Source organism: Macaca nemestrina, chromosome 15 (genome assembly GCF_043159975.1).
Source record: "Macaca nemestrina isolate mMacNem1 chromosome 15, mMacNem.hap1, whole genome shotgun sequence".
NCBI classification, from domain to species: Eukaryota; Metazoa; Chordata; class Mammalia; order Primates; family Cercopithecidae; genus Macaca; species Macaca nemestrina.
In genome coordinates this window covers 34,880,722-34,900,214 of record NC_092139.1, presented here as the reverse complement: position 1 = coordinate 34,900,214, position 19,493 = coordinate 34,880,722, and the positions used below count along the sequence as shown (strand labels likewise).

General features: G+C 49.8%; 1 protein-coding gene and 1 long non-coding RNA gene across 11 annotated transcripts in view; one reads left to right on the top strand and one right to left on the bottom strand.

Moving 5' to 3' along the window:
• The window catches only part of LOC105496108 (uncharacterized), a 52,610-nt gene extending 48,307 nt beyond the window's left edge, over window positions 1–4,303 (bottom strand). For 2 of the 8 annotated variants that reach the window (XR_011613462.1, XR_011613464.1), the window contains exon 1: window positions 4,155–4,301. This is a non-coding gene — a long non-coding RNA (uncharacterized lncRNA). Of the gene's footprint in view, window positions 1–4,154 lie in introns of all 8 variants that reach the window. The other 6 variants (XR_011613458.1, XR_011613465.1, XR_011613463.1 and 3 more) reach the window with 5 other exon arrangements.
• On the top strand, window positions 537–19,278 carry LOC105496106 (syndecan binding protein 2). Of its 3 annotated transcripts, none has more exons than XM_011766212.3 (9): window positions 537–617; window positions 9,224–9,296; window positions 10,000–10,069; window positions 11,242–11,342; window positions 16,172–16,330; window positions 16,881–17,056; window positions 17,135–17,306; window positions 18,358–18,449; window positions 18,749–19,278. In XM_011766212.3, exons 2-9 carry the CDS (start codon window positions 9,243–9,245, stop codon window positions 18,801–18,803), a joined length of 879 nt encoding a protein of 292 aa, XP_011764514.2. In that variant the 5' UTR covers window positions 537–617; window positions 9,224–9,242; the 3' UTR covers window positions 18,804–19,278. The 3 variants fall into 3 exon arrangements, with proteins under 3 accessions (XP_011764514.2, XP_011764515.2, XP_011764513.3); XM_011766213.3 differs by having other exon boundaries at window positions 589–617; window positions 9,155–9,296; XM_011766211.3 differs by lacking the exon at window positions 537–617 and adding an exon at window positions 4,306–4,640.
• Window positions 19,279–19,493: the final 215 nt, after the last annotated feature.

Genomic DNA, 19,493 nt, shown 5'->3' with positions numbered 1-19,493 from the left:
AGAAATATTTCCTCATACCTTCTTCCTTAAATGACTTTAATAGCTCTGTGATCTTCCACAGATAATGATTTATTTAAGCAGACCACAGAAATGGGCATTTGGGATTTCTACGTTTTCCTTACTAGAAGCAGCAGTGATGGATGGGCGCTGTGACTCCACTGTAACAAATTCCCAGAAGAAATGCTGGGTCACAGGATATGACCACTTTTCAATATCCTGGCCTAGACCCCTACATACCTACCACAAACCACCCTCTAGTCAACTGCTTTCCGCGATCAGCAGGACTAGGTGTCCAACCCAAATGTAGAGCTATTTGAGAAAAGGCCAACAAGTCTTGGTTCATAAACTTCTGAACAGCAGCTGTGAGGGCCTTAATCCCACCTCCAAATCTAGACTAAGGCCAAAGGCCTCCTCTGGGCTGGCAACCTGCCTTGTTTATCCAGCCACAGCCCTCACCTGTGCCCATCCCAGTCCAAGGTGAGTCAGCTGAACAGGGGATGGGCACCACCCTTCCCAGAGCAGGAAGCCAGCTGAGACAGGGCTATCTTCCAGGGAGGGAAACAGATTCAGCAGCGGCAGTGGCTGGAGAAGGTCGTGGAGCAGCACCTGGCCTGCAGGTAAGCGCTGGGGGCCCTGACCTGATCCTGGCTGGGACTGGGATGAGTGAGACCTGCCCTCACCCTGTCTCCTTCCCTCCCTGCCCCTTCCCTTCTGGGACTTCCCAGGCAACTTCATATTGAAGTGCTTCACTCCAGGAGTCAAGTGTGAAAGTGGGGTTTCTTCTTCTGATCCTAGCCCTGGGCCAGGTTTGATTGATGGCTGAGTGATTTTCTTCACCTAGACATCATGAGGGCCCCCGGTGCCTTCTGACTGCCCATGACTGTGCTCAAGGAGATGAGACCCACACTTTGCTCCTTGAAAGGCCAATTTCAGCTGAAACCAGAGGCTGCAGGCAGGCAAAAAGCCCATTTCTCCCAAGGAATCCACAGCCCAGGCCTCCTTCTCTGGCCTGAAGCTGTTTCTATCAAAAACCTTCCTGCTACAGCACTGAAACACCTGCTGGGGAACTGTGCCAGGGGCTTCACCTTTCTAAGAACTGGCTTCTTCATCTGGAGACTGAAAATAGCCCACAAAGTCAGGAGCATGGAATGACATACTGGACACAGGAGTCAGTGCATGCCCTCCTCGGCAGGGTCTCAGAAAATGGGGCAGAAAACGAGCCTGCTATGGGCTGGGCAGGCACTGGACAGGCAGCTTCGACATACAGTGGCCCAAGCTCATGACAATTCCACCACCATCACTTCCCACCTGGGCTCCTGATCCCACTCCTGCCCTGTAGCCCATCCTCCAAACATCAGCCAGAGGAGGCCTGTCAAAATAACCCTTGTACCTTGGCACTCTGCTGCTCCAAATCCTCCAGTGGCTCCCATCTCACTACAGTAAATGCCAGAGTCCTCACCATGGCCTCCAGGCCCTCCAGGATCTGGCCCCTGTCACTTCTCCAGCCTCCTCTCCACTACTCCTCCTTACTCTCTCTCTGCGCAACCGGCTTCTCACTGGTTAGATGCTCTCTAAACGCAACACCAACTCCCACCTAAGAGCCTCTGCAATGGCTGTACCCACTCCGTTAGGCCTTTCCTCAAATGTCACCCCACCCCGCCAGCAAGGTTTCTGAACCTCCTGACATGACCCTCCATCCTGCTGTTTCTCTCCAGTGCCTCCCACCATCTAATATAGCACACACAGTCACAGAGCCTATTTATCCAGCTCCTCCCCCAAAGAAAGTACATTTGGGGACCAATTCTTCTTTCCTTCACTGCTGATACCTAGAACAGTACTCAGACTTAGTAGGTGCTCAATAAGTAAGTGTTGAAACAATGAATAAACAGTTAACTTTTACTGAATGCCTATTATGTGCTAGGTACTGTGCTAAATGCTTTCCATATACACCTTATCTCTTTTTAAAAATCTTTCAGTCTCCAGATAACTGTGATGCAACTATTGTTATACAGATTACAAAGGAAGAAATGACATTCAAAAGGAATTTAACTATGCTGTGCTCTCACAAGTCAGAAGCAGTCAGTCTGAACCCTGCCCTGCCTGGGCCTGGGTTCATGAGGAAGTCGCACCTTTTCTCCAGCAGGCAGTGCAGCCCCGAGAGGAGGAGCGGGGACATGCTGGTGGCCTAGCAACAGCTTCTTCTATTCCGACTCACCATATCCCTGGGCTAATTTGGCCTTCCAGGAGCTATTCCTCTGACACTCTAACCCACGCTTCCCTCCCGCACACTGTCTCGTAAAGGATGGATGAGCTGTCCACAGGAACAAGTGGGAGTCTCATCACTTCAGCTCTTTGGAACAAAGTGTTCCAGAGTGTTCTCACTCTAAGTTCAAAGATGGGGGCTGAGGTCCCCTTGTCAGCCCTGCTGATCTCCGAAGCCCAACTACTGGTTTGCTGTGGGTGTTGTTATTGCTTATAATATCAAAAAGTACAGAAGCTCAGGGATGGAAATCTGGAAAGGGCTGTGGGAGAGGAAAATTCCTCTGGGAGAGAGGGGTTAGGTGGGTTCTTTTCCTTTCAGAGGAGCCAATTACTTGTGGGAAGCCATCAGCACAGAACTGAGCAAACTTCCACTGTCAGATTATAGGAGCCAGGCAGCCTTTCAACCTAACTCATTAGGGTCGTGGTTTCTCTCCCTTTCCAGGCCCAGGTTATTCTTCGAAAGACTTTTTACTTATTGCCTGCAAACACAGACAGGCATGGGAAGAAAGACTGTATATTTAGGATATCAGGCTTTCTCTTCTCTCTGTGCCTGCTTTTCCACTCCTTTCAGAAATAGTAATGGGACGCCTGTTGTGTGCCAGGCACTGTGCTCAGCACTGGGGGTTAACAAATGAGTGACATTTCCTGACCAGTGAGGGAGATGAGCAAACAAACACGCACAGTAGAAATCCAACCCAGGAAATGCAGAAGGCCTTGCTCACAGTAGGTGATTAATAAACACTTGTGGAATGAATGATGAAGAGGCAAATAGAAGAAATGCTGTAGTCTAGAGAAGGGAGGCTTGCTAATCTCCATGGGTACATGTGGGGGAAAGCTTTGAACTGGAGGAAGAAGAGTTCACAACAAGGAAAAGAGAGAAGGCATGAATGACACTTAAGACAGAGGGAATAGCACCTGCAAAAGCATGGAGGCATGAACTAGCAGGCTGAGTTTTAGCACTCAACCTAAAGTAGTTTGGAATAAATGAATTTCATGATGTGTGGAGAAACGACGTGGTAACAACAGAAACCTTACCAGAAGTCAGGTCACAGAAATTTGAGCGCAAGAATTAGGTATGGCTTCAGAAGAGAAAGGGAGGTGAGGATAACTCCCAGATTTCTGACATAGCCCATGGGTGGATTTAGTGGGACTGCTGTGGAGGCGCGGCACAGCTGGGGAAAATTACGAGACCAGTTTGGATAACCTGCGAGGTAAACGGGATCCACAAGGCAACTGGACTCTCAGGCCTGGGCCTCCCTGTCCCTGGAAAAGCACACTCTCTTCCCACTTGAACATCCATCCTACACGGCCCAGTCAGGGTCTCCTTCCTTCCTCCAGGAGACCTTCCTGCTTGCCCTAGCCTTCCTCCTATACGCCAGATCCAACTGCCTGAGCCCCTTACAACAGGCTTTCGGTCTGATTTTGCTGTGGGAACTGATTTGCCCAGCCAAGTCAAGAACCCTTCCCTAGGCAGCAGAAGCCCAGTCACTCAGGCACTGGTGGGTGGGAACCGAGGTGAATCTGCGTTGGGGGGGGCGGGGCATTTTTTGCACAACACTGGGTCAGAAGTCACGGCCAGACAAGAAACGGGTGAGAAAGGGTGGGAGGAAGGATGACGTCACAACTGGTAGGAAATACTTTGGGAATTGACGCTTCCGAAGCCAAAGGGAGAGCAAAAGCAGCCTGGAGCGCGCGGGCCGACCTGGTTCTCCTCCCTTTCCACGGCTGCCTTAAGTACAGAATCTTATAAGTCCTCCTCCTTCGGAGGATACAGATGGTGTTCAGAGGCCAGGGGAGTTTAAAGCTCTATTTCACCCGCGCAGCCTCCAATTCGGTAAAGAGGGGCCGCGGAGCCCGACCAAGCCTTCCTATCCCTTACTCTGCTGCTTTACCTGATCTATTTTTGTGGATGCCGGCGCCAGCTACGGGCGCCCGAAGAAAGCACGAGGCTGGGTGGACTCTAGTAACCCAAGCGGCAAGGAGGCCGCCATTTTCCACTCCGCAGCCGCTAGGGATCGTGGGAGTTACCGCGGGCCACGGTGGGCGAGACGCATGCGCTCCAGAAGCTGCTGTGTCACTTGACGGGGTTTCTGCGCAGGCGCCGTAGCCCATAGCAACTGCCGTAACCTGTAGCAACCGGAAGATGTAGCTTCCGGTTGGTTTGGGGCTGCGAGGAGAGTTGTAGTCGTTTCGGAATCATGGAACGATGTGACAGATGGGAAACTGAGGCTGGGGTGGAGGCAGGTCCTAGGGACCGTTGCGTTGGACCTCTCTCCTGTGGCGCAGTGGATGGAGTTTGTGCCTCGTGGCTCCTACTTCCCAAAGCAGGAAATTGAGGCCCACGGAAGGGACAGGTTCGTCCTGAGGCTGCAGCCCAGGTGATGGTTCCCCCGTGTAAAAAAATCAATATGATGCCCTTTCTTTATAAAGAAGGCAGGGAAATGAAAGTAATTTCTAATAAAAGAATATGCATTTCACTTTGTAAAAGCTGAGGCTGGCTTACACCCGATCATGCTTGTACCTGACTTAGGAGTCAGCTTAGATTTACTAGAAGACAATATTCAGCTGAATTTTGCGAACAGTTTATATCTGATATCTTGAGTCAAAGGCTAAATATATTTATGTAGAAGCGTGGAGTCACTGTGACAGCTACTCATGCGCACAGACGTGGGCATGCTGTTCGGGTGACTCACCCGTGGTGAGAGGGTGGGCAGTGATTTTCCAGAATGGTGAGCAAAGTGTAACTCCCCACAGTCAACCTAGTGTATGCATTTCCAGACAATCTAGTGTGTATTAAAACTAGGGAAAAGTTCATTGTGATTGTATATACAACCAATTGTAACAGAGTTTTGGCTTACTTGAAGGTTTGGCAAGATATCTGAAAGTTGTGCGGGACAGGACCATTTGTTATGGTGACTGTAATGGACTGTCCCATCCATTACAGGAATTTCATATCCCTGCCCACCCCCCCCCCCCCAGGAATATGACTGTCCCCTCAGCCTTGTGACAGCCAAAAATGCCCACACAAATTTCCAATCCGTTCCTTGGAAAACCACTGATTTATTCAGTCAAATAATTTTTGCTAGCATGTGTGTGCTGGGCAGTATCGTGGTGGTGAAGGATCATGTGTGAACAGGACAGAGCTCCTGCCCTTATGAGTGAAGTCCAGTGTAAGAAAATACCCAGATATTAATCACCTAATTTGATAAATAGTTTGGCAACAGGGGCAGTACAGGTCAGGGGTGGAATACATGGGAAGACCCAGCCAGGCGGCTGGGTATGATGCAGCCTGGAAAAGCCAAGCAGAGAAGTAGCATCTGAACTGAGACTTGAAGGAGCATCACACCAAGGAGGATAATGTGCAAAGCAGAGCGACCAGCATTCCTGGCACACAGTGGACACTCAAATGTTTTGAATGATTGAATGAAAGACAGCATGTTCGCCATCAGGGAACCATTCCCCACTATCTTGTGAGCTGCTACAAGGCAGGGGATACAGTATGCCTTCTGTATCCCAGGTTTTGCATCCATGGATTCAACCAACTGTAGACAGAAAGTATTTAAAAATAAAAGTTAAAAAAATACAACAAAAATTCAAATAAAAATAAAGTATAACTTTGCTTAGCATTTACATTGTATTAGGTATTGTAAGTAATCTAGAGATGATTTAAAGTATACAGAAGAATGTACGTAAGTTATATGCAAATATTATGCCACTTTATGTAAGGGACGTAAGCATCTGTGGGTGTTGGTATCCGATGGGTGGGGGGTGAGGGGCATTGTCCTGGAACGTAGCCCAAGGAACGACTGTACCTGTTTTCTCACTTCCCCGCATCCCAGCACTGAGATGGACCCACAGAAGGTGGCAGTGGTGAAAGGGTCTCAGACACAGAAAAAGCGTTATGTGATCTGGCCCGGGAGTGATTTCCAGGAAATGGATCTCTGACTCCCTGCTCTCCCAGGGGACAGCTGACAAAAATATAAGTGCTCTACTGCTTAAATGTCAGGAAAATCAGGCAGGAGTGGCTGCTTACTTTCACATCTGTTCATGCATGGTCCTGGTGGCAGGTCATGTTTTGGCAGATGATAGCTGCTGAGGACTGTCCCAAGATTAAAAACCTCAGCGTGCGTACACAGTGGGGAAGGCCATAAGCAAAGGGGTCTCTTCCCCCAGGTGGTCTAAGGAAGTCAGAGCCAGACTCCCTCTCCTCCTAGGAAATTCCTGTCCTGTTGGGACGGTCATTTCTACCCCAAAGGCCAGGCTAGGGCACGGGTCTGGAACTGGCTGCCTCCAGGAACCAAGCAGGCAACACAAATCAGTGAAGGGCTGATGGGTACTTGGGGAAACAGGAAAGCACGTACAGCCCCATCTACGAGGTAGGCTGTGACTCAGCCCGGCTGAGTGTTGCCATGCACTATTCCAGCTCTTGCCTTGCCAAATGTTTATATTTTTTTCAATACAAGTCAGAAGTGATGAATTTTGTATTTCCAGATTTTTAAATATTGGCACTAATTCAGATTTTAAAAACGAAAGGCCGGGCATGGTGGCTCACACCTGTAATCCCGACACTTGGGGAGACCAAGGCGGGCAGATTGCTTGAGCCCAGGAGTTCAAGACCAGCCTGGGCAACATGCTGAAACCCTGTCTCTACAAAAAATACAAAAATTAACCAGGTGTGGTGGCATGCACCTATATCCCAGCCACTTGGGAAGCTGAGGTGGGAGGATGGCTTCAGCCCGGGAGTTGGAAATTGCAGTGAGCCAAGATTGCGCCACTGTACTCCAGCTTTGGCAACAGAGTGAGACCCTGTCTCAAAATAATAATAATAACAACAACAACAACAACAAAACAGGACTGTGAGAGGCACATTTGGGACTTCTGGTCCTTGTTTCATCCAGGAAGGTGGGTGTTCTTAGGATACTAGAGCTTTACAAGGAAAAAGGTGGAAGCCCAGGTAGAATGCGCTGCTTTTGGCAATATTATTGAGCTAGCCTCCATGCTAGGGGTTAGAGGCTTCACAGCAAAGGAGAAGCCCCTGTTCCTGCCATCTTGGAACTCCTAAGGAGGTAGACAGACAAGTAAAGAGGCAACACAGGACTCGTGAATACTCAACAGGAGTAGGACATGGCGCAGGGGCTAGGGGGAGAACAAATGAAAGCAGGCTTCCTGTAAGAGGAGCTTGCGGATCTGAGACTTGAAAATCATTAGGAGTTGGCCAAGCAAGGAGCAGGGAGAGGAGGGGTATTCCAGATAGAAGGAATAACACATGCAAAAGAGACGGGAGGGAATCACATTCAAGGATGTGAAAGTAGCTCATTATGGCTGGAGCTGAAAGTAGCAGCTGAAAGGACATAAGGCAAGAAATGAAGCTGGAGAAGTAGACAAGGGTTACAAACAAATACCTATCGGGACTTGGCGCCAGTGAGTACAATGGTCTGGGTGTAAGAGCCAATAGAGGATGGTGGACTGGGTCACCCTGGAGTCTGCTGCTACTCAATTGTAGCTACTCTGCTACAGTCCAGGGTTGCCAAAGCTTCCTGTTTTTCAGGAGCAGTGGGAAATTAGATTATTAAATCTAGTACCTTGAGCCTTGCATTTAAGCTGGTAATCTGAACGTTGACAGTACTCCACAAGGTCAAATAAAATATATTTCCATCTGGCCCTGAGCCCACCAGTTCCAATCTCTGGTGGAATCGTGAAGGCCCTGTGAGCCACTTTAAGGAAAGTACATTCCCAAGGCAGGGGAGCCACTGGGGGGCTTTCAGCCAGGGCATGACATCCCAAGTGTGTACACAAAGGGCCTGGTGGCTGCTGTCTGGAGAGGAGCAGGAGGGCAGGAGGGGAGGCAGCAGCATGTTTGGAGGGTGTCGTGGCACCTGAGGAGGGCCAGGGAGATGATGGGGACCTGCACAACATGGGATGTGGGAAAGATGGGATTTGATGACAGATGAGAAGGGATAGTGGGAGTGGGGCCAACGATGACACGGGGGTCAAGGCAGCAGGTGCAGAGGGAGGAGAAGGAGCAGTGATGGATGAGGATGTCCTCGGCGCACCTGTGGTCACTCAGGGAGGTACCCAGCGGATCTGGTCCTGGGAAGCCTGGAGTCACATCACCCTGGCACAGGCCCCTCAGTTTCCTGTGCCACCAGCAGGCATTCCTTTATCATGTGCACCTATCACATGTGGGTTCAGTGGGGTGAATAGGACACACCTTGACCCCTCAGAACTGCAGTCAGGACAAGTGGTGAGTTCAGGCAGGAGGCTGCCCCAGTGCTGTCCTGGAGGGCAGGGTCCTGGATGGTAGGGGCAGTGACTGTAGTGCCTGGAGCCAGGCAAGGCATGTCCCACAGGAACCGAGGGTGACAAGGAGGTTGGACAGGGGCTCCAGTGGAAGTGGACTGCCTCAGCGAAGCCTGGGAGTGTGACAGAGCCAGTGGTTAGTGGGTAAAGGGAAGGAACCTAGAAAGGCAGACTGCTCCTTCCCCACGTTTCGTCAGGAAGGGAATAAAACATTTCTTGAGAGGTCATTCCTTTCCCTTTCTCTGGGTACGTTGCTGAGAGGTCCTGCTGATTCTCCCGGAGACAATGATAAGGTGTTTAGTAAATAAGTGCTCATGGTGCCTCTCCACTCCCCGTTCCCTCCTCCCTCTGGAGCAGTGCCCTGTTGAGGGTCTAAGTTCTGCTACAGTTTGTGTGAGAGTCTTTATAAATCTCCTACTGGTCTTACTTCATTGTGGCCAAGATTGAAAGTTGACAGTGAGGCTAGAGATGGGTGGAATACAGTAGAGTTCGAAAATGGAGAGGGGATTAGGGGTGGAGTTCGGGGAGGGATTCTAAGTGTCCTGCTGCCTTCCTGTTTGAATATTAAGTTCCAACCCACTTGCTGTTGCAGATGTCTGTGCCTCCTCTCAAGGTGGCATCAGCTGCATCCTTATCCTTCCCCACCCTCTGAACTCTGCAGGGTGTTCCAAGAATCAGCCATGTCATCCCTGTACCCATCTCTAGAAGACCTAAAAGTGGACCAGGCCATTCAGGTAAGTCACCAGACTCCACTCATCTGGACCCCCTGAAGGGGATCTTGGGGATTATCCTGGAAGGTGCTGGGAATTGGGGCCACCTGGAGATTCCCTTAGGCCTCAGGTCATGTAGGTCTCCACTGCAGGGCCTGCTGGGCAGAGAAGACATCCAGGGGGCAATGCCAATGGTGTTACAGCAAGAACGGAAAAGACCAAGCAGCTGCACGCATGCCTCTCTCATGCCCGCTCTGTCCTGCCCAGGCCCAGCTCTCCCTCTCTCCAGAATGGGCAGGCCCCATGCTCTCAGGCAGGCTTTCAGAGGAAACAAGGCTCGTGGGCATGGGCATTGGTCTGCTCAGCCCCCAGAAGCCCCCTTCTTCCTCCATCCCAGCACTCTGTGGTTCCAGTGGGTTTTGAGAATTTTGGACTTTGCAGCTGAGAACTTGATTGGGAGATGGGTCTTGATGTTCTGCCTGTTGCAGGCAGTAAATGGGTTGTGACATCAGGTGGGTCACAGTCCCTCAGAACCTCCTCCCAGGAAAAGACACATCCATGGAGGCCATGTTTACATGATCTTCAGCCATGAGGGTTGGTGGACACTTCCCCCACACCCCAGGCCCACTCACAACCTAACGCCCAGACCCTGGCCTCATGGAGCTCCAGGCTCTGGGGTTCCTGGGGTCCTGGCCACAGCTGACCAGTGCTCCCTGCTCCTCCCCAGGCCCAAGCCAGAGCCTCGCCCAAGATGCCAGCCCTGCCAGTCCAGGCGGCAGCCATTTCCCCACCACCAGGTAGGTGAGCTGGAGTGGGGGGCTCCTGGGTGCCCAGTCCTTTCAGGGAAGAGGTCATCAGGGAAGCTTGGCAATGCCAAAGGTATGGGAAGCTCCAGGGTTAAGCACTCAACATGGAAGGAGGAGAGGACCAGGCTCCCAGTTGCCACCCACCTCTTACTGCCTGGTTGACCTGGGCTGAGTCACCTCACCTCCTAGGGCCTGTGCCCATGCTATTCCCCTCCCTCCTTGACTGCCCAGTGAACCTGTTTATCCTTCTAAACCCAGCTGAGAGTTAGCAAAGCTGCGGCCTCTCTGGTGCCCCCAGCAAGGCTGCCTTGAGAATGTGATATCATTTGTGGGGCCTCTGTTTATATAAACGATTCGAGTCACCGTAAATCAGCATGTCAGCACCGTCTGGTGACCCAATCTTGTGTGACCCCAGGAATGAAATACCACACTTGTCAGACTTCCTTGCTGGAATTGTGGCTGGTCTGGGGTGGGAGCAGGTGGGGGAGAAGTGGACGGCAGATAGCGGTTCAAAGAGAGAAGGGACCAGAACCCCACTTGCCTCATTCAGCTCAGGCTTCCATAACAAAATACCTTAGGCTGGATGACTTCAACAGCAGAAATGTATATTCCCACAGTTCTGGAGGCTGGAAGCCCAAGATCAAGGTTCTGGCCAATTCAGTTTTGGTGAGGGCTCCCTTCCTGGCTTGCAGATGGCCACCTTCTGACTGAGTCCTTACATGGCCTTTCCTCCGTGCACTTGCTTGAGAGAGAGAGAGAAAGAAAACGCGAACACGAGAGAGCTACAGCATGAGAGCGCATGCATGAACCCTCTGTTGTCTGTTCTTATAAGGACACAAATCCTTATAAGAAGGGATGAGGACCCTGCCAGTCCTGGTGGGAACCATTCAGTGAGGGATGCAGAGGTTTCTGGGTGTCAAATAAAGTTAGTGGAGTTGAATAGCAAAGTGGTGCATGAGGACTCGGTGTGCCACCCTGCACCTGGGCCCTCTGAGGAGCGTTCACCAGTGAGTGTTCCTGGGGATACCCCGCAGTCTTGGAAATAAACACCATTCCCAGGCTCCATTGCTTAATAAAAATGAGCAGCCACAGGGGAGCCAGGCAGGTATGCGGAAGCACATGCCCTCAAATGACACATTTATTCTTCCTTCTTTCCTCATCAGTTTTGTACCCAAACTTGGCAGAATTGGAAAATTATATGGGTCTTTCCCTCTCCAGCCAAGAAGTCCAGCAGAGCCTGCTTCAGATTCCGGAGGGTGACAGTGTATGTATTTGGCTTCTGCCTGCTGTGGGCGCAGAACCTCCCAATCCTCCCTCTTTCTTGGTCTTGCCATTTCAACAGACCTTCTTTCTCTCTGTGCTCAGACCTCCCATCTCCCCAGCACTCTGGTGGCTCTGTTTCTTGATGGCACCGTTCATTTTGAGGCTTCATGAAAAGCACTGTAGGCTTTCATGGTTTCAGATCTTCCCACAAGCCTTGGGGCTGGGGAACCAGGCCTTGCTGTTTGACCGTGGGCCTGAGCTGGATGAGAAGGGAGGCTGTTAAACCCAGTGTGAACCCGGGGGCATCAAAAGCAGGGCTGCCTGCATGGATAAGCAGAGCCGAGAGGGCAGGAGATTGTCACCCAGCTCTGGTCCCCAAATTAAACAAGGCTCAATTCCTGCTTTCCATGGCTTTGGGGGCAAAACACACCATCACAGAAATATTTGCTACTGAAAACATATTCACCTGTAGAATCAGTCCCCACCTAAGCCCCTTACCAGTTAGCTCTAGCATCCCTGCATCCCACCTGTCAGTCTTCCTGCCAGGTTCATCCTGAGTCGATGAAACTGAAAGTACGAACTGCAAAGCTTGCTAAGGCTGGGGAATTTCATGAAGTTGATGGACATGACGATGGAGAACTGTCATAGACGCATACAAAGCCACTGCCAAAATGAGGATCTGACAGGAGAAAATCCACAAGGATGAGGCCGTGTGGGACCCTGAGAAGAACTGATGGCACCCTGGGGTGTTTCTCCACAATGGCCCCCTTCATGGTCGTGCTGTGAAAGGCAGACATGAAGCAAAGAAGGTCCTTCTGTAGGCAGCCCCACTGTCATCACTCTTTGCTCCTATAATTAGGACACAAATGCCTTCAACTTTAATTTTGATAAAAATATAAGATGAACATATTTTTATAATTTAAAATTGTGTATGGCTTTTAACTTTTTATCGTTAAACAGTAGATTCCCAGGAAGATGCAAAGTGAGTACAGAGAAGTCATTAGTACCCTTCACCCAGTTTCCTCAGCGATTACATTTTCCACAGCTGTAGCACACTATCAAAACCAGGAGTCTTATGCGGGAACAAGTGTCTCTAGTTCTGTGTCATTTCATCAGTGTGTAGACTCATGTAACCAGCACCGCAATCCATACAGAACTAGTTCATCACCACAACCACCTCCCTTCCAGGCTGCTTCTGTATAGTCATGCCTGCCCCCTCGCCACCCTCCCTAACCCTGGCAGCCAGCCCTCTGTTTTCCATCTCTATAGTTTTGTCATTTCAGAATGTTACATAAGTGGAATCGTACAGTATCTTGACCATTTGAGGTTGGCTTTTTTCACTCAGCACAATACCCTCTAGATCCATCCAGGCTGTTGTGTGTGTCAATAATAGTTCATTCCTTTTTACTGCTGAGTAGTATTCCATGATGCGAATGTACCACAGTTTGTTGAATCTGTTGAAGAATGATTAAGTTGTTCCCAGTTTTTGGTGATTATAAACAAAGTTATTCGTATGCAGGTTTTTGTAGACATACATTTTCATTTCTCTACGACAAATGCCCAAAGTGCAATTGCTAGGCTGTATGACAAATGTATGTTTAGATTTTTTAAAGAAACTGCCACCAGGTTGGTGGCACATGCCTGTAATCCCAGTACTTTGGGAGGCTGAGACAGGTGGATCACTTGAGCCCAGAAGTTCGAGACCAACCTGGGCAGCATGGTGAAATTCTGTCTCTACAAAAAATACAAAAATTAGCCAGGTATGGTGGCTTGTGCCTGTAGTCCCAGCTACTCAGGAGGCCAAGGCAGGAGGAGTACTTGAGCCCAAGAGGTGAAAGCTGCAGTGAGCCAAGATCACACCACTGCACTCCAGCCTGGGCAACAGAGCGAGACTCTGTCTCAAAAAGAAACTGCCAAACTATTTCCTGGAGTGGCTGTACCGTTTTACTTTGCTGTGAGCAACACGTGAGTGCTCCAGTTTCTTCATCTCTTCACCAGAATTCGGTGTTATTACTATTTTATATTTTAGCCATTATGATAGGTATAGTGATGGCTCATCATGGTCTTAATTTGCATTTCCCTGACACCTGATGATGTGGACCATCTTTTCATGTGCTTATTACCATCTGTATATTCTTTTTGGTAAAATGTTTCTTCATATATTTTACTCATTTTCTAATTGGCTTGTTTTCTTCTTGTTTTTTAAGACAGGGTCTCACTCTATTGTCTAGGCGGCAGTGCAGTGGTGCAATCACAGGTCACTGCAGCCTCTACCTCCCAGGTTCAGGTGATCCACCCACCTCAGCCTCCCGAGTAGCTGGGACCACAGGTGCACACTACCATGCCCAGCTAATTTCTTTTATTATTGTTACTTTTATTTTTTGTGGAGACAAGGTCTTGCTATGTTGGCCAAGCTGGGGCTTGTTTGTAGTGTTTTGGGAGTTCTTTATATATTCTAAAGTCCTTTGTCAGATAAGTGGTTTGTATTTTCTCTCAGTCTGTAGCTTAAAAGTTCTGAATTTTGATGAGGTCCAGTTTATTGATTTTTTTTTCTTTTGTGGTTTGTACTTTGCAAAGAAATATTTACCAAGCCCTAAGTCCGAAAGATTTTCTCCTTCATGTTCTTCTAAAATTGTTATAGTTTTATGTTTTGCATTTAAATTTATGATTGAATTTGAGTTAATTTTTTTGTAAGGAGTTAGGTTTCAGTCAAAGTTCATATTTTTGCCATGGTTGCACCATTTGCTTTTTTTGTTGTTTTGTTTGTTTGTTTGTTTGTTTTGAGATGGGGTCTCACTCTGTCACCAAGGCTGGAGTGCAGTGACATGATCTTGGCTCACTGCAACCTCTGCCTCCCGAGCTCAAGCGATCCTCCCATCTCAGCCTCCTGAGTATCTGGAACCACAGGCACTTTCCAGCACACCTGGCTAATTTTTGTATTTTTTGTAGAGATGAGGTTTCACCCTGTTGCCAAAGGCTGGTCTTGAACTCCTGACTTCAGCTGATCTCCCCGCACTGGCCTCCCAAATTGCTAAGATTACAGGCATGAACCACTGCGCCCTAGCCAACACTATTTGTTGAAAGCACTCTTGCAAAAAGCAGTTGACTTTACTCATTTGAGGCTATTTCTGGATTATCTACTTTGTTCCACTGATACTTGTCTATCCCTTCACCAATACCACACTGTCTTGATTACTGTAGCTATATAATAAGTCTTGAACTTTGGTAGTGATTCCTCTCGCTATTCTTTTTGTCAGCATTGTTTTTGCTATTCTAAATTCCTTTGTCTTTTCATATAAAGTTTAGATTAACCTTGCCTGGATCTGCAAAACATCTTGTAGAGATTTTGATAGAAATGGTGTCATATCTGTGTATCAATTTGGCGACAATTGACAGCTTCACTAATTCTTTCAACCCACGAATACAGAGAATCTTCCATTTATTTAGGTCTTCTTTGATATCTTTTATTAGTATTTTGTCGTTTTTAGCATACATTTTCTGTATGTGTTTTGTTAGAGTTACACGTATTTCTTTTTTTTTTTTTTTAAGTTTTGTTGAGTTTTTGTTTTTAACAGAGATGGGGGTCTTACTTTGTTGCCCAGGCTGGTCTTGAACTCCTGGTCTCAAGTGATCCTCTGGTCTTGGTCTCCCAAAATGCTGGGATTATAGGAGTGAGCCACTGAGCTCGGCCTTTTTTTTTTTTCTTTTCTTTTTTTTTTTTTTTTGAGTGATTGTAAGTGGTATTGTATTGTATTCCTTTTCTTTTCCTTTCCTTTCCTTTTCTTTTCTTTTGTTTTTCTTTTTCTTTTTCTTTTTTTTTTCTTTCTTTTTTTTTTTTTTTGAGATGGAGTATTGCTCTGTCACCTAGGCTGCACTGAGCAGTGGTTCAGTCTTGGATCACTGCAACCTCCACCTCCTCGGTTCATGTAATTCTCCTGCCTCAGCTACCTGAGTAGCAGGGACTACAGGTGTTTGCCACCAGCCCAGCTGATTTTTGTATTTTTAGTAGAGAGGAGGTTTCATCAGTTGCCCAGGCTGGTCTTGAACTCCTGAGCTCAAGTGATCCACCTGCCTCGACCTCCCAAAGTGCTGGGACTATAGGCATGAGGCACCACGTCCAGCCTGGTGTTGTATTTAAAATTTCAGTTTACACGTGTTCGTTGTTAGTATACAGAAGTACAATCGAATCTTATACGTTAATTTTGTATCCCAGGACCTTGCTAAACTCTTTTATTTGATCTAGGAGTTTATTTGTAGATTCTTTGGGATTTTCTAGTAGACCATCATGACACCTATAAATAGGGACCGTTTTATTTCCTCTCTTCTGATCTGTGTGACTCCCCCTCTTTTCTTGCCTGCGGTGCTGGCTAGATCTTCCAGTACCGTCTTTAATAGTGTTGGGAGAGTGAAGTTCCTTGCCTTTTTCTGCGTCATTAATTTTTATATTTTTACATTTTTTTCAAGACAAAAATCCAGTCCTTTTTTCCCCTGTTGCTCACTGTTTACTGTGACTTTTTCTATTTTAAGTGGGGTTTAAAGGAGTCTTTTCCTGATGCCAATTTCCCTTGGAAAATGAAGGGCCTCTTCCCCTATCCTTGCCCCTTCTCTCCCCATTGCCCTGCCTTTTTAGGGGCATGGACTTTGACGCCCCCTAGTGGCCGCGTGGAGCCACGTCTCCTCTCGGCCCTAGGGGAGAAATGTGGACTGGGGATGTGGTGGGACCCGGGGACGGCTCCATCCTCCTTTCCCCATCCTTACCCCACCCCAGTGTCTCCTGAGGCACAGGGTCCCCACGGGCCGGGCTGACCCCCTGCTCCCTGGTGTCTGCAGACAGCGGTCTCGGGCCCCGCGCCTGGCCAGATGGTGGCACCGGTGTCCGGGTACAGCCTGGGCGTGCGGCGAGCAGAGATCAAGCCCGGGGTGCGCGAGATCCACCTGTGCAAGGACGAGCGCGGCAAGACCGGGCTGAGGCTGCGGACAGTCGACCAGGTATGGCGCGGGGGCTGGGTGGGAAGAGGAGCTCGAGCTGCACGCCCTTTCCCGCCGGGCCTCAGAGCTCAAAGGTCCGGTCCGCAGTAAGGAAGGTGCAGAGCGCCTCCTAACCCCACTGGCCAGGCTCTTGCCCCCAGTCCCTCCTCCCCGAGACTTGGGCGAGGCTGGTGCTGGGTTGCGCAGTGCCCTCCACTGGAGGAGCCTCCCTTCCCCACCAGCCATTCACTGCCCAGGGCATCTAGCTTCCAGGAGACGGTGTAGACAGCAGATACCAGGGAAACCCATGCCTTTGTGAATGGTCCAGTAGAGTGTTTGGGGGGTGCAGCTTCAGGCCAGGATTGAAATTCTGACCCACCTCCTTCGTAACTCTGAGGCCTAGAGTGTTTCCTCCCAAGTAAATGGGGTAATCTTGGTGCCCGCCATGCAGAGCTGTGCCCCTGGCACTCTGTAGGCTCCTGGAGTATCAGGAAAACAACAGCTTGGAAGAGGGATCTGTGCCTAGGGTGGTGGGCCAGGGACGCTGACTCTGGGACCCTGCCTCCCCCAGGGGCTCTTTGTGCAGTTGGTCCAGGCCAACACCCCCGCATCCCTTGTGGGGCTGCGCTTTGGGGACCAGATCCTGCAGATTGATGGGCGTGACTGTGCTGGGTGGAGCTCGCGCAAAGCCAATCAGGTGGTGAAGAAGGCATCACCCGAGAAGATTGTCATGGTGGTTCGGGACAGGTGAGTAGCCAGGCCCGGGCAGCCTCTCCGTCTGACCCCGGCCATGTCCTCAGGTCAGCTCACTGTCCCTTCCGCCAGGCCGTTCCAGCGGACTGTCACCATGCACAAGGACAGCATGGGCCATATCGGCTTCGTGATCAAGAAGGGGAAGATTGTCTCTCTGGTCAAAGGGAGTTCTGCGGCCCGCAACGGGCTCCTCACCAACCACTATGTGTGTGAGGTGGATGGGCAGAATGTCATCGGGCTGAAGGTAGGCCGGTGGTCGCACCGGGGAGGGACTGCTGGGTGGTGGGAGGGCTCAGGTCTATGGGCAGCTTGCTTACCCCACCTGAGCCTCAGCGTCCTCTTCCGAAGGTAAGATGGTGTTCATAGGGCTGGGTGCAGTGACTCACGTTTGTAATCCCGGTGCTTTGGGAGGCCAAAGCAGGAGGATCACTTAAGTCCAGGAGTTTGAGACCAGCCTAGGCAATGTGAAACCCTCTTTCCACAAAAAAGCTAAAAAATTAGCCAAGCGTGGTGGTGCACGCCTGTAGTCCCAGCTACTCAGGAGGCTGAGGTGGGAGGACTACTTGAGCCTGGGAGGTCAAGGCTGCAGTGAACTATGATCATGCCACTGCGTTCCAGCCTGGGCAACAGAGACAGACCCTGTCTCCAAAAAAGAAAAAGACAGTGTACCTAGAGCTCTGAGGACAGTGCCAGGCACATAGTAGGTGCTTAATAAATAGTAGCTATTGCTGGCTGCACGGACACCTCCTTGCTCTATGGCACTTTTTTTTTTTGTATAGTGGATCATGTTCAGTAGTAGGAATGTTTTAGAAAATTGTTATTCAGAAATCCATAGGGTCATGAGACTCTTCAGAACCGAGTTTGTCCCAGCCAGCCACACTTCTTGAGATCATTTGTCTTTATTTCCACCTGTGGCCATTGCTAGTCCTGTCTAGCACATCTTCTCGCATTTATTTTGGAACAATCAAGAAAACATGTAACCAGATTACATACAAGTGTAAAGTAAAGGTCAATAGGCTCTGAGTAAGGGCCAGAGGTTCTTCTATGGCCACAGTGTTAGTGTTTGGACCGCCTGGCACATGTGGGAGACCCATGTTCTCACTCAAGCAAGACCTTACCTGGGAGTCTGCTGGGACCCTCATCTGACAGGCTCGGGGTCTGAGGCAGCCCTGCCCTGCAGTCAGGCATCTGTGTGTCCTCTAGCAGTGGCCATGCTGACTCCTCCACAGAGGGGCCTGTAGAGTTGCCCCTGGTCCCCAATCCTTAGGGTGATCACTTACTTGCCTCCTCTCTAGGACAAAAAGATCATGGAGATTCTGGCCACAGCTGGGAACGTTGTCACCCTGACCATCATCCCCAGTGTGATCTACGAGCACATGGTCAAAAAGTAAGGCTGCACCCCTCCTCACCCCTCCTCTGCCATCCCGCTCACCTCCCTGCCTCCCGGGTGCACCTGGCTCAGCCACTCCACTTTCTCAGCACTGACACAGGGCACAGACCCCGCCAGCTCCATACTCCCTTCCCCTTCCCCTCCCTCCAAGGTAGCTTGTGGCTTCTGGTGATTCGAAAGTCTTAGAACTGGGAGTGAAGGCCCACATGGGATGCGCTGGCTCAGAAGGGGGTGGAGGTTGCTGGAGGGCGGAGAGAAGGAGCTGCCAACTTGGCCACCATTGTTGCTGTATCCAGGTTGTCTCCAGTCCTGCTCCACCACACCATGGACCACTCCATTCCAGATGCCTGAAGCCACTGGAGGGCAGGGCGGGCAGGGTGGGCCTCCCGCCCTCCTGCGGCAAAGGGCAACACCCTCGGATGATGGGTTGCAGCTGGCCTGCTGCTTAAGGTGGGAGCTGCCGTGAGGGGGGCGTGTCCAGGAGGGTGACCATGGGATGGCGTGGGTACGTCGCTTATACACACAGGCCTCCTTGGAGTCTCAGACTCCAGGCTGGGCTGAGGCTCAGGCAGAGCCCACAGGCAGCCGATTCTCTTGTGCTGATTTAAATGCTGAACACGGAGGCAGGCCGTCTAAACACTTCTTAAAGTTGCAACTGGGCCCCTTTCAAGAAATTTTGCTCTACCAGGAAAACAGTTACACATTTGAGAGAACAGAGCTACATTCTTTGTGAGAGCTTTTTCCTTGCCTTGACTTGCTCTTTGTCACAGACAGCATAAGTTATCAGCCTTGACTATCTTTTGAATAAAGATTTGATTTTAAACAAAACCCGTCCGCAAAGGTAATTGATTCCCCCCAAAACTATTGAAAATAAAATAAAAAGATAATTGAAAATTCTGGAATCCTCGGTCCCCTGACGTGCCAGGGCTGGTTTTCTCTTAAACTGTGGCGAGACCAGGGCCTTTTCTCCGTGTGGTCTCTGAGAGCCATGATTTGGCTTTGCCTCTGTCACGTGCCGCCTGCCAGCCTGGTGCAGGGATG